We start from the raw sequence: 16,908 nt of genomic DNA on the forward strand, positions 1-16,908 counted from the left end.
CGTAACCAATCAGCGCTCTCCGATTCTCAGCGTTGCTATGGCGCCGCCATGACATTTACCGAGGCGGAAGTGGCAGTGGGGGCGCGGTGACGTCACGCGCTTCCGCCGGAAGCAGGAAGTGGCGGCGCCGCCGGGATCCCAAAAATCCCCGAATTGGGCCCAAAACCGCCCGAGCTCGGCCCCGAAGCGGCCCCGAACCGCGCCCGGGCCCCCGGAGCCGCCGATGAGCGGCGGGCGCTGGCGGCGGCCCGCAGAGATGGTGCAGCCGGGGCCCGAGGCGGAGCCGGCGCTGGCGGAGGCGCTGCAGCGGCTGCGGGCGGAGAACCGCGAGCTGAGGAGTGAGAACGGGGGAACTGGGGGGACTGGGAGGGACTGGGAGAGACTGGGAATGAACTGGGGGGACTGGGATGGACTGGAGGGGACTGGGAGGGGATTGAATCCAAACTGGGGGGGACTGGGAATGAACTGGGAGGGACTGAGGGGGACTGGGAATGAACTGGGAGGGACTGGGGGGGACTGGGATGGACTGGGGGGGACTGGGATGAAACTGGGAGGGACTGGGAATGAACTGGGGGGGACTGGGAGCGACTGGCGGGGACTGGGATCAAACTGGGGGGGACTGGGAGGGGATTGAAACCAAACTGGGAGGGACTTGGAGGGACTGGGATGGACTGGGGGGGACTGGGAATGAACTGGGAGGGACTGGGAGGGGATTGGGGGGACTGGGAGGGACTGGGATCAAACTGGAGGGGACTGGGAGGGGACTGGGGGGGACTGGGGGGGACTGGGATCAAACTGGGAGGGTCTGGGAGGGGATTGAAACCAAACTGGGGGGGACTGGGAGGGACTGGGAATGAACTGGGAGGGACTGGGAAGGGGACTGGGAGGGAACTGGGAACAGCCTGAAACCAAACTGGGAGTACTGGGAGGAACTGTAGGGGACTGGGAGGGACTGGGAGCACTGGGAGAGGATTGGGGGTGACTGGGAGGGGATTGAAACCAAACTGGGAGAGACTGGGATGGACTGGGGGGGACTGGGAGGGGATTTGGAACAGCCTGAAACAAACTGGGAGCACTGGGGGGGACTGGGATCAAACTGGGAGGGACTGGGAAGAGCCTGAAACCAAACTGGGAGCACTGGGAGGGACTGGGAGGGGACTGGGGACACTGGGAATGAACTGGGGGGAGCTGGGGGGCACTGCAGGTGTCCCCAAGGGTGCCCTCATGTCCCCATTGATGTCCCCAATGTCCCCCACGATGTCTCCAAGGTCCCCAATGTCCTCTCCTGTCCCTCATCTTCCCGACATCCTCGGTGTCCCCAATGTCACCCCAGGGTCCCCACAGTGTCCCCACAGTGTCCCCACAGTGTCCCCACAGTGTCCCCAATGTTTTCAGTGTCACAGTGGCCCCCCAGTGTCCTGAGCCCCAATGTCCCCAAACCCCTGATGTCCCCAGTCCCTGCTGATGTCCCCAATGTCCCAACGGCCCAGTGTCCCCAACCTGCCCAATGTCCCCTGAATGTGCCCAATGTCCCCAATGTTCTTGATGTCCTCAGTGTCCCTCCCAATGTCCCATTGTCCCTGCTGCTGTCCCCAGGAACTCTGTGTCACTGCTGTCCCCAATGTCCCCAGGTGCCCTGTGTCACTGCATGCAGATGCTGCTGTCCCCAATGCTGTCCCCAGTGTCCCCTCTGATGTCCCCAATGCTGTCCCCAATGTCCCCAGGTGCCCTGTGTCACTGCACGCAGTCCCCAATGGTGTCCCCATTGTCCCTTTGGTGTCCCCAGGTGCCCTGTGTCACTGCACGCAGTCCCTGCTGATGTCCCCAATGCTGTCCCCAATGGTGTCCCCATTGTCCCCAGGTGCCCTGTGTCACTGCACGCAGTCCCTGATGGTGTCCCCAGTGATATCCCCAATGTCCCCAATGCTGTCCCCAGGTGCCCTGTGTCACTGCACGCAGTCCCTGCTGATGTCCCCCATGCTGTCCCCAATGTCCCCAATGGTGTCCCCAATGCTGTCCCCAGGTGCCCTGTGTCACTGCACGCAGTCCCTGCTGATGTCCCCAGTGATATCCCCAATGTCCCCAATGATGTCCCCATTGTCCCCAATGCTGTCCTCAGGTGCCCTGTGTCACTGCACGCAGTCCCCAATGATGTCCCCAATGTCCCCAATGCTGTCCTCAGGTGCCCTGTGTCACTGCACGCAGTCCCCAATGATGTCCCCATTGTCCCCAATGCTGTCCCCAGGTGCCCTGTGTCACTGCATGCAGTCCCTGCTGATGTCCCCAATGTCCCCAATGCTGTCCCCATGTCCCCAGGTGCCCTGTGTCACTGCACGCAGTCCCTGCTGATGTCCCCAATGTCCCCAATGGTGTCCCCATTGTCCCCAATGCTGTCCCCAGGTGCCCTGTGTCACTGCACGCAGTCCCTGCTGATGTCCCCAGTGATATCCCCAATGTCCCCAATGGTGTCCCCATGTCCCCAGGTGCCCTGTGTCACTGCACGCAGTCCCTGCTGATGTCCCCAATGCTGTCCCCAATGGTGTCCCCATTGTCCCCAATGCTGTCCCCAGGTGCCCTGTGTCACTGCACGCAGTCCCTGCTGATGTCCCCAATGCTGTCCCCAATGTCCCTTTGCTGTCCCCAGGTGCCCTGTGTCACTGCACGCAGTCCCCAATGATGTCCCCATTGTCCCCAATGCTGTCCCCAGGTGCCCTGTGTCACTGCACGCAGTCCCTGCTGATGTCCCCAATGTCCCCAATGGTGTCCCCAATGTCCCTTTGGTGTCCCCAGGTGCCCTGTGTCACTGCACGCAGTCCCTGCTGATGTCCCCAATGCTGTCCCCATGTCCCCAATGTCCCAATGGTGTCCCCAATGTCCCCAATGCTGTCCCCAGGTGCCCTGTGTCACTGCACGCAGTCCCTGCTGCTGTCCCCCATGCTGTCCCCAATGTCCCCCATGCTGTCCCCAATGGTGTCCCCATGTCCCCAGGTGCCCTGTGTCACTGCACGCAGTCCCTGCTGATGTCCCCAATGCTGTCCCCAATGGTGTCCCCATGTCCCCAGGTGCCCTGTGTCACTGCACGCAGTCCCTGCTGATGTCCCCAATGTCCCCAATGCTGTCCCCATTGTCCCCAATGCTGTCCCCAGGTGCCCTGTGTCACTGCACGCAGTCCCTGCTGATGTCCCCAATGTCCCCAATGCTGTCCCCATTGTCCCCAATGCTGTCCCCAGGTGCCCTGTGTCACTGCACGCAGTCCCTGCTGATGTCCCCCATGCTGTCCCCAATGTCCCCAATGGTGTCCCCATTGTCCCCAATGCTGTCCCCAGGTGCCCTGTGTCACTGCACGCAGTCCCTGCTGATGTCCCCATTGTCCCCAATGCTGTCCCCAGGTGCCCTGTGTCACTGCACGCAGTCCCTGCTGATGTCCCCATTGTCCCCAATGTCCCCAGGTGCCCTGTGTCACTGCACGCAGTCCCTGCGCCTCCGCCTGGACGAGCTGCGCCGGCTGCAGCTGCAGCGCCGGGGGGAGCGGGAGCTGCTGCTGGGCCGCTGGGGCCAGGCCCGGGAGCTGGTGCTGCACCTGCGGGGACAGCGCGGGGACAGCGCTGGGGACAACAGCAGGGACACCAAGGACACCCCCGAGGACCTCAGGGACACCTCCGGGGACACCAGGGACACCTCCGGGGACACCAAGAGCAGCCTTGGAGACATCAGGGACACCCGTGAGGACACCAAGGACACCCCATGGGACATCAGGGACACCGAGACCACGCCTGGGGACAGCAAGGACACCCTCGGGGACACCAAGGACATCCCTGGGGACACCAAGGACAGCCTCAGGGACAGCAAGGACAGCACTGAGGACATCAGGGACACGCTCAGGGACACCCTCAGGGACACTGGGGACAGCTGCAGGAGCACCCCTGACACCAGCACCAAGGTGGGTGTGATCTCCCCCCCGGCTGTGTCCCCGCTCTGTGTCCCCTCTGTCCCCTCTGTCCCCCCCAGTGTCCCCCTCATGTCCCCCCACCCCTGCCACTGCACCCAGTTGTCCCCAGTGTGTCCCCCAATGTCCTCCCCACTCCTCCCAGTGTCCCCTCCCTGGCCCCAGTGTCCCCCCTGATGTCCCCAGTGTCCCCCTGGGGTGTCTCCAATGTCCCCTTGATGTCCCCGATGTCCCCACAGACCCCCCCCCCGTCGGTGTCCCCTCCCTTGGACAATGTCCCCAATGTCCCCACAGCCCCCTCTCTTGGTGTCCCCTCCCTTGGACGATGTCCCCAATGTCCCCAATGTCCCCAATGTCCCCACTGTCCCCACAGCCCCCTCTCTCGGTGTCCCCTCCCTTGGACGATGTCCCCAATGTCCCCCAATGTCCCCCCAATGTCCCCCCAATGTCCCTTCAATGTCCCCAATGTCCCCAATGTCCCCACAGCCCCCTCTCTCGGTGTCCCCTCCCTTGGACAATGTCCCCAATCTCCCCCAATGTCCCCAATGTCCCCACAGCCCCCTCTCTCGGTGTCCCCTCCCTTGGACAATGTCCCCAATGTCCCCAATGTCCCCACAGCCCCCTCTCTCGGTGTCCCCTCCCTTGGACAATGTCCCCAATGTCCCCAATGTCCCCACTGTCCCCAATGTCCCCAATGTCCCCCCAATGTCCCCAATGTCCCCACAGGCCCCTCTCTCGGTGTCCCCTCCCTTGGACGATGTCCCCAATGTCCCCCCAATGTCCCCAATGTCCCCACAGCCCCCTCTCTCGGTGTCCCCTCCCTTGGACGATGTCCCCAATGTCCCCAGTGTCCCCATTGTCCCCACAGGCCCCTCTCTCAGTGTCCCCTCCCTTGGACGATGTCCCCAATGTCCCCAATGTCCCCAATGTCCCCAATGTCCCCACAGGCCCCTCTCTCAGTGTCCCCTCCCTTGGACGATGTCCCCAATGTCCCCAATGTCCCCAATGTCCCCAATGTCCCCACAGGCCCCTCTCTCAGTGTCCCCTCCCTTGGACGATGTCCCCAATGTCCCCAGTGTCCCCAATGTCCCCACAGCCCCCTCTCTCGGTGTCCCCTCCCTTGGACAATGTCCCCAATGTCCCCAATGTCCCCACAGCCCCCTCTCTCGGTGTCCCCTCCCTTGGACGATGTCCCCAATGTCCCCAATGTCCCCAATGTCCCCACAGCCCCCTCTCTCGGTGTCCCCTCCCTTGGACAATGTCCCCAATGTCCCCAATGTCCCCACAGCCCCCTCTCTCGGTGTCCCCTCCCTTGGACGATGTCCCCAATGTCCCCAATGTCCCCAATGTCCCCACAGGCCCCTCTCTCGGTGTCCCCTCCCTTGGACGATGTCCCCGCTGTCCCGGAGCCCCCCCCGGCCCCCCCCGGGGCCCCCCCGGAGCCCAGGTGAGCCCCTCCCCCCTGTCCCCGTGTCCCCCCTGTCCCCCCTGGGGACCCCCCGATGTCCCCAAGCCCTCCTGACCCCCCTCGTGTCCCCCCAGCTCCGAGGAGCAGCTGAGGCAGCGCCTGGCAGAGGCTGAGGCTGAGTGAGTTGGGGACAATGGGGACATTGGGGGACACTGGGGACAGTGGGGGACACTGGGGACAGTGGGGGGACAGTGGGGACACTGGGGACATTGGGGGGACAGTGGGGACAGTGGGGACAATGGGGAATTTGGGACAGTGGGGGACATTGGGGACAGTGGGGGGAATGGGGGATTGCAAACATCGGGGGAGAATGGGGACATTGGGGGACACTGGGGACAGTGGGGGACAGTGGGGGGATTGGGGGATTGCAAACATTGGGGACACTTGGGGACCCTGGGGACACTTGGGACAATGGGGACATTGGAGGGAATGGGGACACTGGGGGGCAGTGGGGACATTGGGGGACAATGGGGACACTGGAGGGAATGGGGACATTTGGGATGTTGGGGATATTGAGACATTGGGGACACCTTGGGACATGGGAGATTGGGGACACTTGGGGGACTGGGGACATTGGGGACACTTGGGGGACATTGGGGACGTTGGGGACATTGGGGACAGTGGAGACATTGGAGGGACTGGGGACATTGGGGACACCTGGGGACAGTCGGGAGCACTTTGGGATGGTCTGGGGGCACTTGGGGACATTGATACCAGTCTGGGGACATTTGGGGACAATTGGGGGTGGCCTGGTGGTACTTGGGGACAGTCCGGGGCACTCAGGGGACACTTTGGTGACACTTGGGGACAGTCTGGGGACACTGTGGGACACTTTGGGGACAGTGTGCAGGCATCTGGGGACACTTGGGGATGGTCTGGGGACACTGGGGGTGGCATTGGGCACCGTTTGGTGACATCGGTGACACTGGGGCCACTGTCCCCAGGCTGGTGACGCTAATGACCCCTGGTGACACCTGGTGACCCTTGGTGTCACTGTCCCAGGCTGGTGGCCCTGCGGGTGGCGTTGGGCAGGGTTTGGTGGCATTGGTGACACGGGTGTCACTGTCCCAGGCTGGTGGCCCTGCGGGTGGCATTGGGCAGGGTTTGGTGGCATTGGTGACATTTGGTGACATTGGTGTCACTGTCCCAGGCTGGTGGCCCTGCGGGTGGCATTGGGTGACCCTGGTGGCATTGGTGACACGGGTGTCACTGTCCCAGGCTGGTGGCATTGGTGACATTGGTGTCACTGTCCCAGGCTGGTGGCCCTGCGCTCCCGCGTGGCCGTGGCCGAGCTCCAGGCCCAGGACGTTTCCCGCGCGGCCGAGCTGCAGCTGCAGGGACTGCGCCGACAGCTGGAGGTACCGGGGACATGGGGGGACATGGGGGGACATGGGGACAGCTGGAGGTACCGGGGACATGGGGGGACATGGGGGGACACTGGGGACAGCTGGAGGTACCGGGGACATGGGGACAGCTGGGGACATGGGGACAGCTGGAGGTACCGGGGACATGGGGACATGGGGACAGCTGGAGGTACTGGGGGCACTGGGGGACACTGGGGACATGGGGGACAGCTGGGGACATGGGGACATGGGGACATGGGGACACTGGGGACAGCTGGGGACATAGGGACAGCTGGAGGGACACATGGAGACATTGGGGACACTGAGGGACCCAGCTGGACAGGGGACATGGGGACACATGGGGACACCAGGGGACATGGGGAAAGACCTGTGGACATAGGGAATGCCCTGAAAACAGCTGGGGACAGCTGGGGGACAGACATGGGGACATGGGGACAAGCTGGAGGTAGCAGGGGACAGGGGACACCTGGGGACACCAGGGACATCCCTGTGGACATGAGAGCACCTGGGGACAGCCCCGGGCACATGGGGACAGGTGGGGACACCCGACACACCTGGGGATAGCTGGGGACACACAGGGGGTGACAGTGTCCCTGTCCCCAGGTGACACAGGGGGTGACCCTGTCCCTGTCCCCATCCCTGTCCCTGTCCCCAGGTGACACAGGGGGTGACGGTGTCCCTGTCCCTGTCCCCGTCCCCGTCCCCAGCAGGACACAGGGGGTGACAGTGTCCCTGTCCCTGTCCCCGTCCCTGTCCCCGTCCCTGTCCCCGTCCCTGTCCCCGTCCCTGTCCCTGTCCCTGTCCCTGTCCCCGTCCCCGTCCCTGTCCCCGTCCCTGTCCCCGTCCCTGTCCCCGTCCCTGTCCCTGTCCCTGTCCCTGTCCCCGTCCCCGTCCCTGTCCCTGTCCCTGTCCCTGTCCCTGTCCCTGTCCCTGTCCCTGTCCCCGTCCCTGTCCCCGTCCCTGTCCCCGTCCCCGTCCCTGTCCCTGTCCCTGTCCCTGTCCCTGTCCCTGTCCCCGTCCCCGTCCCCGTCCCTGTCCCTGTCCCTGTCCCCGTCCCCGTCCCCGTCCCTGTCCCTGTCCCCGTCCCCGTCCCTGTCCCCGTCCCTGTCCCCGTCCCCAGCAGGACAAGGCCCAGGTCCAGGCCCAGGTGACGTCGCTGCTGGGGGAACTCCGGGAGAGCCAAAATCGCCTGGAGAGGAGCCGGGCAGAGAGAGAGCACCTGGAGCGCAGGTGGGGACACCTGGGGGGACATGGGGACATGGGGGGGACACGGGGACAGCACAGAGCCGGGCAGAGAGAGAGCACCTGGAGCGCAGGTGGGGACATGGGGACACCTGGGGACACCTGGGGGGACACGGGGACAGCACTGCAGAGCCGGGCAGAGAGAGAGCACCTGGAGCGCAGGTGGGGACACCTGGGGACACCTGGGGGGACATGGGGGGATACAAGGACACCTGGGGACACCTGGGGGGACACCTGGGGGGACACCTGGGGCCACCTGGGGTCAGGGGCTGTCCCCGAGGGGCGGAGTCAGCACAGCAGAGCCGCGGAGCGGGAGCACCTGGAGCACAGGTGGGGGTGACACCTGCGCAGGTGACATGGGTGGCACTGGGTGACAGTGGGTGACAATCAGGTGACAGTGAGTGACACTGGGTGACATTGGGTGACACAGGGTGACAATGGGTGACAGTGGGTGACACTGGGGTGACACAGGGTGACACTGGGTGACATTGGGGTGGCACAGGGTGACAATGGGTGACATTGGGTGACATTGAGGTGTCCCTGTGGTGTCCCAGGGCCCGCGGTGACGCCGAGCGGTGCCAGCAGCTGGAGGAGGTGGCCCAGGGCCACCAGGTGCAGCTGGACCAGCTCCGGCTCCAGGTGACCAACCTGGAAACCGCCCTGAGGGTGGAGCGGCGCGGGGCCACCGAGGAGAAGTGAGTGACAATGGTGGGGACAATGGGGACAGTGGGGACAATGGGGACACCGGGGGGGAGTGAGTGACAGCAACGGGGACACTGGGGACACTGGGGACACTGGGGGGAGTGAGTGACAATGGGGACAGTGGGGGGAGTGAGTGAGAACAACGGGGACATGGGGACAGTGGGGACAATGGGGACAATGGGGACACCGGGGGGAGTGAGTGACAACAACGGGGACAATGGGGACATTGGAGGGAGTGAGTGACAACAACGGGGACAATGGGGACAATGGGGACACTGGGGACAATGGGGGAGTGAGTGACAACAGTGGGGACATTGGGGACATTGGGGGGAGTCAGTGACAATGGGGACAATGGGGACATTGGGGACAATGGGGACACCGGGGAGGGAGTGAGTGACAACAGTGGGGACAATGGGGGGAGTGAGTGACATTGGGGACATGGGGACAATGGGGACAATGGCGGGAGTGGGGGACAATGGGGACAATGGGGACACTGGGGGAGTGAGTGACAACAATGGGGACATGGGCGGGGGTGGCACCCGGGGACACCCATTGGTGTCCCCAGTGTCCCCTCGCTGTCCCCAGTGTCCCCGTGGGAGTTGGTGGCACTCAAGGCCACCTGTCCCCATGAGGGGACACGGGGAGGCAGTGGCACTCGCAATGTCCCCAGTGTCCCCAATGTCCCCAGTCAATGTCCCCCACTGATGTCCCCAGTGTCCCCAGTCAATGTCCCCACTGTCCCAGGAGGAAGCTGGTGCAGCTGCAGGCCACCTGTCCCCAATGTCCTCAATGTCCCCAATCAATATTCCCAGTGTCCCCAATCAATGTCCCCCCAATGTCCCCTCAATATCCCCAATCAATATCCCCACTGTCCCCAGTCAATGTCCCCACTGTCCCCACTGTCCCCAATGTCCCTTCAATGGCTCATCAATGTCCCCAATCAATGTCCCCTCAATGTCCCCGATGTTCCCAGTGTCCCTAATCGATGGCCCCAATGTCCCCAATGTCCCAGGAGGAAGCTGCTGCAGCTGCAGGCTGCCCGTCCCCAATGTCCCCAGTCAATGTCCCCACTGTCCCCAATGTCCCTCCAGGCGGAAGCTGGTGCAGCTGCAGGCCGCCTGTCCCCCCATTGTCCCCAATGTCCCCACTGTCCCCAATGTCCCTCCAGGCGGAAGCTGGTGCAGCTGCAGGCCGCCTGTCCCCCCATTGTCCCCAATGTCCCCACTGTCCCCAATGTCCCTCCAGGCGGAAGCTGGTGCAGCTGCAGGCCGCCTGTCCCCCCATTGTCCCCAATGTCCCCAGTGTCCCCTCAATGTCCCCAGTGTCCCCAGTGTCCCCAATCAATGTCCCCAGTGTCCCCAATCAATGTCCCAAATCAATGTCCCCTCAATGTCCCCAATGTCCAATCAATGTCCCCAATGGATGTCCCTGATGTCCCCAGTGTCCCCGATGTCCCTGAAATCCGCACTGTCCCCAGTGTCCCCAATCGATGTCCCCGCTGTCCCTCCAGGCGGAAGCTGGTGCAGCTGCAGGCCGCCTGTCCCCAATGTCCCCATTGTCCCCACTGTCCCCATTGTCCCCAATGTCCCCAATGTCCCCAATGTCCCCACTGTCCCCAATGTCCCCAATGTCCCCCCAGGCGGAAGCTGGTGCAGCTGCAGGCCGCCTACCATCACCTGTTCCAGGAGTACGACGCCCACATCAAGAGCAGCCTGGAGGGGGACAAACGGAGCCAGGTGAGCACAGGGGACACTGGGGACACCTGGGGACACTGGGGACACCCTGGGACACTCGGGGACACCTGGGGACAGGGAGGGTCACGTCCCCTCCCTTGGGGGCCTCGGGGCAGCCCCTTGTCCCCTTGTCCCCATCCCCTCCCGGGGACACCTGGAATGTCCCTGCGGCCCCTCGGGGGGTTCAGGTGCCCTCAGGTAACCCCCAGGTGACAGTGCCACCACCACGTGTCACAGGTGACCCCCAGGTGACACAGGTGATCTGTCAGGTGTCACAGGTGACCCCCAGGTGACACAGGAGTGTGCAGGTGGGGGCCGGGGTGACACAGGTGATCCCTTGGGTGACACAGGTGACCCCCAGGTGACACTGCAGCGACCCCCAGGTGACACAGGTGACCTGTCAGGTGACACAGGTGATCTGTCAGGTGTCACAGGTGACCCCCAGGTGACACAGGAGTGTGCAGGTGGGGGCCGGGGTGACACAGGTGATCCCTTGGGTGACACAGGTGACCCCCAGGTGACACTGCAGCGACCCCCAGGTGACACAGGTGACCTGTCAGGTGACACAGGTGATCTGTCAGGTGACACAGGTGACCCCCAGGTGACACAGGAGTGTGCAGGTGGGGGCCAGGGTGACACAGGTGATCCCTTGGGTGACACAGGTGACCCCCAGGTGTCACAGGTGACCCCCAGGTGACACAGGAGCGTGCAGGTGAGGGTCAGGGGGTGACACAGGTGACCCCCAGGTGTCACAGGTGATCTGTCAGGTGGCACAGGTGACCCCCAGGTGTCACTGTAGTGCCCCGGGTGTCACAGGAGCGTGCAGGTGAGGGTCAGGGGGTGACAGGGGTGACAGCCAGGTGAGCCCCAGGTGTCATTGTCACCCCCAGGTGACCCAGGAGCAGCTGGGGGTGCAGTGGGGGGGGGTATCCCAGGTGTCCCCGGTGTCCCAGGTGCTGTCCCAGGTGTCTCAGGTGTCCCCGGTGCTCTCTGAGGTGTCCCAGGTGCTGTCCCAGATGCTCTCTCAGGTGTCCCAGGTGTCCCCGGTGTCACAGGTGCTCTCTCAGGTGTCCCAGGTGCTCTCTCAGGTATCTCAGGTGTCCCAGGTGTCCCCGATGCTCTCTGAGGTGTCCCAGCTGTCCCAGGTGTCCCCGGTGCTGTCCCAGGTGTCCCAGGTGTCCCAGGTGCTCTCTCAGGTGCTGTCCCAGGTGCTGTCCCAGGTGTTCCCGGTGCTGTCCCAGGTGTCCCCGGTGTCCCAGGTGCTCTCTCAGGTGTCCCCGGTGCTCTCTCAGGTGTCCCCAGTGTCCCAGCTGTCCCCGGTGGTGTCCCAGGTATCTGAGGTGTCCCCGGTGTCCCAGGTGTCCCAGGTGCTCTCTGAGGTGTCCCAGGTGTCCCAGGTGTCTCAGGTGTCCCCAGTGTCCCAGGTGCTCTCTCAGGTGTCCCAGATGCTGTCCCAGGTGTCCCCGGTGTCCCAGGTGCTCTCTGAGGTGTCCCAGGTGTCCCAGGTATCTGAGGTGTCCCCGGTGTCCCAGGTGCTGTCCCAGGTGTCTCAGGTGTCCCCGGTGTCCCCGTGCAGGTGGCGCAGGAGCAGCTCCGTGCGGCCGAGGCCGCTCTGGCTCTCAAGCAGGAGCTCATCGACCGCCTCAAGGCCGAGGCCGAGAGCCAGCGGGGGCTGCTGGAGACCATCCCGGTGCTGCAGGCACAGGTGGGGCTGGGGGGGCCCTGGGGACCTTGGGGGGCTCCTGGGGGGCTCCTGGGGGGCTGGGGGGATCCTGGGACCATCCCGGTGCTGCAGGCACAGGTGGGGACCTGGGGGAGATCCTGGGGGGCTCCTGGGGGGGCCCTGGGGGGCTCCTGGGACCATCCCGGTGCTGCAGGCCCAGGTGGGGCTGGGGGGACTCAGGTTCCCTTATTTGGGAGTTTCTCTGGTTGGATTTGGGGTTCCCCGGTTGGATTTGGGTAGATTTTGGGTGGATTTTGGGGTTCTCTGATTGGATTTTGGGGTTCCCTGATTTGGTTTGGGGTTCCCTGGTTGGATTTGGGGTTCCCTGGTTGGGATTTGAGTGGATTCTGGGTGGATTTTGGGGTTCCCCAGTTGGGTTTGGGAGGTTCTCTGGTTGGATTTCGGGGTTCCCTGGTTGGGTTTGGGGTTCCCTGGTTGGGTTTGGGGTGGATTTTGGGGTTCCCTGGTTGGGTTTGGGGTGGATTTGGGGTGGATTTGGGGTGGATTTGGGGTGGATTTTGGGGTTCCTGTTTGGATTTTGGGGTTCTTGCTTGCATTTTGGGGTTCCCGGTTGCATTTTGGGGTTCCCTGGTTGGGTTTTGGGGTTCCCTGGTTGGATTTTGGGGTGGATTTTGGGGTTCCCTGGTTGGGTTTGGGGTTCTCTGGTTGCATTTTGGGGTTCCCCCCCCCCAGGCCGACATTTACCGTGCGGATTTCGAGGCCGAGCGCGCGGCACTGAGGGGGTTTGGGTGGATTTGGGGTGGATTTGGGGTGGATTTGGGGTTCCTGGTTGGATTTTGGGGTTCCCGGTTGGATTTTGGGGTTCCCTGTTTGGATTTTGGGGTTCCCTGTTGGATTTTGGGGTTCCCTGTTGGATTTTGGGGTTCCCCCCAGGCCGACATTTACCGTGCGGATTTCGAGGCTGAGCGTGCGGCACTGAGGGGGTTTGGGTGGATTTGGGGTGGATTTGGGGTTCCTGGTTGGATTTTGGGGTTCCCTGTTGGATTTTGGGGTTCCCTGGTTGCATTTTGGGGTTCCCTGGTTGGATTTTGGGGTTCCCTGGATGCATTTGGGGGTTCCCGGTTGGATTTTGGGGTTCCCTGGTTGGGTTTGGGGTTCCCTGTTTGGATTTTGGGGTTCCCTGTTTGGATTTTGGAGTTCCCTGTTTGGATTTTGGGGTTCCCTGTTTGGATTTTGGGGTGGATTTTGGGGTTCCCGGTTGGATTTTGGGGTTCCCCCCCCCAGGCTGACATTTACCGTGCGGATTTCGAGGCCGAGCGCGCGGCGCGGGAGGAGCTGCACGGGCAGCGCGAGGCCCTGCAGGAGGAGCTGAACCAGCTCAGGCAGCGGCTGGGCGGGGACGGGGCCCGGTACGGCACCGACACCCCAAAACAGCCCCAAAACCAGACAAAAACAGCCAAAAAATACCCAAAACCAGCCCAAAACCAGCCAAAAAACAGCCAAAAAACACCACAAAAACCACCTGAAAACCAGCCCAAAACCAGCCCAAAACAGCCCCAAAACCAGCCCCAAAACCAGCCAAAAAACAGCCCCAAACCAGCCCAAACCAGCCCAAAACCAGCTAAAAAACAGCCCAAAAACCAGCCCAAAACCAGCCCCAAAACCAGCCCAAAAACAGCCCAAAACAGCCAAAACCACCCAAAACCAGCCAAAAACCAGCCCAAAAACAGCCAAAAATACCCAAAACCAGCCCAAAACACCCAAAACCAGCCCCAAAACAGCCAAAACCAGCCAAAAATGCCAAAAACCAGCCCAAAACCAGCCCAAAACCCGCCCAAAAACAGCCCAGAACCAGCCCAAAAAACAGCCAAAACCAGCCCAAAACCAACTCAAAAACAGCCAAAAACAGCCCAAAACGCACCAAAAAACAGCCCAAAACCATCCCCAAACACCCCAAAACCATCCCCAAACACCCCAAAACAGCCCCAAACTACCCCAAAAGAGCCCAAAACCACCGTGGCACACCCTAAAATTACACTGGAACACCCCAAAACCACCCCCAAAATACCCACAAACACCCCAAATCCTCCTCCAGATCCCCCAGAAAGCCCCCAAATCCCCTCAAAACCCCCCAAATCCCCCCAAATTCCTCCAAAATCCCCCCAAATTCCTCCAAAATCCTACCAAATAGCCCCCCGACCCCCCCAAATCCTCCCAACCCACCCAATGCCCTCCACATCCCAAATCCTCCCACAGATCCCCCAGAATCCCCCCAAATCCCCCCCAAAACCCCTTCCAAATTCCCCTGAACCCCCCAACCCACCCCAAACCCCCAAATCCCTCCCAGACCCCACAACCCCCCCAAAATCCCCTCAAAACCTCCCCAATCCCTCCAAAATCCCACCAAATCCCCCCCTAATTCCCCCAAATCCCCCTGAAACCCCTCAGCCCCCACCAAAGCACCCCCAAAACCTTCCCAAATCCCTCACAGAACCCCCAAATCCCTCCCAAATCCCTCGCAGAACCCCCAAATCCCCCAAAACCCTCCCAGATCCCTCGCAGACCCCCCAAATCCCCCAAAATCCCCTGAAAACCCCCAACCAAACCCCCCCCAAATCCCCTTAAATCCCTCCCTCCAAACCCCCCCAAAACCCCCACCAAAGCACCCCCAAAACCCTCCCAAAATCCCCTCAAAACCCACCCAAATCCCACCAAATCTCTCCCCCAACCCCCCCAAATTCCCCTAAACTCCCCAAATCCCCCAAAATGCCCCCAAATCCCCCCAAAATGCCCCAAATTCCCCTTTCAGGGCCCGTCTGGAGGAGATGCGGAACCGGCACTCGGAGCCGGCCCCGGCCCCGGGGGGGGGTGAGTACAGGGCGGGGGAGGGGCCGGGACCCCCAAACCCCCCCGGGGGGGGCGGGGCAGGGTCTGACCGCGCCCCTCCCCCATCCCCCGCAGGTTTTGGGGGGCTCCTGCCCCCCCCCGAGGAGGGGCCCGAGCTGTGCTGCCCCAAGTGCCAGTACAAGGCCCCGGACATGGACACGCTGCAGATCCACGTCATGGACTGCATCATGTGAGGGGCCAAAACTGCCCCCTGGAACCCCAAAAACAGCCCCAAAACTGCCCCCCTGCGCCCCAAAAACAGCCCCACAAACACCCCAAAAATAGACCCATAAACAGCCCCAAAACTGCCCCAAAACCAGCCCCATAAACAGCCCCAAAACTGCCCCCTGCGCCCCAAAAACAGCCCCAAAACTGCCCCCCTGCGCCCCAAAAACAGCCCCCCCGAACCCCAAAAACAACCCTGGGACAGCCCAAAAATAGACCCATAAACAGCCCAAAAACAGCCCCAAAACTGCCCCAAAACCAGCCCCATAAACAGCCCCAAAACTGCCCCCCTGCGCCCCAAAAACAGCCCCACAAACACCCCAAAAATAGACCCAAAACCAGCCCCATAAACAGCCCAAAAACTGCCCCCCTGCGCCCCAAAAACAGCCCCCCGGAACCCCAAAAACAGCCCCGGAGCACCCCCAAAATAGGCCCAAAACCAGCCCCCCGGAACCCCAGAAACAGCCCCGGGACACCCCAAAATTAGATCCATAAACAGCCCAAAAACAGCCCCCCGGAGCACCCCAAAAATAGCCCCAAAAACAGCCCCAAAACTGCCCCCCTGCACCCCAAAAACAGCCCCAGGGGCACCCCAAAACCCGCCCCACAGCACCCCAAAATCACCCCCAGGAGAGCCCAAAAAACATCCTGGGGGCACCCCAAAAATAGCCCTGCAAAAACTCCAAAAACAGCCCGGGACACCCTAAAAACAGCTCCACAGGACCCCAAAACCAGCTCCCCTGCAACCCCAAAATCATCCCAGGGGCACCCCAAAAACTGCCCCAGGGTACCCCAAAATCATCCCTGGGAGCACCCCAAAATCACCCCCACGAGGGCCCCCCAAAACCGCCAAAAACACCCCCAGGGGCCCCGAAATCATCCCTGGAGGCACCCCAAAATCACCCTCTGGTGAACCCCAAAATCACCCCCTGGGCACCCCAAAAATCCCCCTGGGCACCCCAAAATTACCCCCGGGACACCTCAAAAACACCCCCAGGGGATGCCCCAAAAACCCCCCTGGAGGCACCCCCAAAACCACCTCTGGTGCACCCCAAAATCACCCCAGGGGTGCCCCAAAACTCCCCTGGAGCCTCAATCCATGGGGGACCCCAAATGTTCCTCTGGGAATCCCCTCCCTGCATCCACAGCAGGGATTGGATCAGGTGCAGGGGGAGCACCCCAAACCCCCCCCCCATGGAACCCCAAAACCCCCCAGGGAACCCCAAAATCACCCCCAGGACCCCCCCAAACCCCCCTGGAGCCTCAACCTGGGGTTTTGGGCGTTGGGACCCCCAAAAAACCCCAAATGTTCCCTGGGAATCTCCTCCTGGATCCACAGAATGAACTGGATCAGGTGGGGGGGGAGCACCCCAAAATCACCCCATGGAACCCCAAAACCCCCCCTATGGAACCCCAAAACCCCCCCATGGGACCCCAAATCACCCCCATGGGACCCCAAAACCCCCCCAAAAATCCCCAAATGTTCCTCTGGGAATCCCCTCCCTGGATCCACAGCGGGGATTGGATCAGGTGCAGGGGGGAGCACCCCAAAACCCCCCATGGGACCCCAAAACCCCCCAGGGAACCCCAAAATCACCCCCAGGACACCCCCAAACCCCCCTGGAGCCTCAACCTGGGGTTTTGGGCATTGGGACCCC

The 16,908-nt window shown here is 62.4% G+C and overlaps 1 protein-coding gene across 1 annotated transcript; it reads left to right on the forward strand.

Annotated features, from left to right (window-relative positions):
* The first annotated feature begins 70 nt into the window (after window positions 1-70).
* Window positions 71-16,634, forward strand: IKBKG (inhibitor of nuclear factor kappa B kinase regulatory subunit gamma). Its single transcript, XM_071419488.1, has 13 exons — window positions 71-338; window positions 3,450-3,940; window positions 5,305-5,393; window positions 5,489-5,533; window positions 6,670-6,772; window positions 7,899-8,008; window positions 8,575-8,715; window positions 10,362-10,458; window positions 12,032-12,160; window positions 13,424-13,548; window positions 14,949-15,007; window positions 15,101-15,262; window positions 15,499-16,634. Exons 1-12 carry the CDS (start codon window positions 224-226, stop codon window positions 15,217-15,219), a joined length of 1,623 nt encoding a protein of 540 aa, XP_071275589.1. The 5' UTR covers window positions 71-223; the 3' UTR covers window positions 15,220-15,262; window positions 15,499-16,634.
* Window positions 16,635-16,908: the final 274 nt, after the last annotated feature.

Source organism: Agelaius tricolor, unplaced genomic scaffold (genome assembly GCF_023055355.1).
Source record: "Agelaius tricolor isolate 1412-34295 unplaced genomic scaffold, bAgeTri1.0.p SCAF_109, whole genome shotgun sequence".
Taxonomy (NCBI): domain Eukaryota; kingdom Metazoa; phylum Chordata; class Aves; order Passeriformes; family Icteridae; genus Agelaius; species Agelaius tricolor.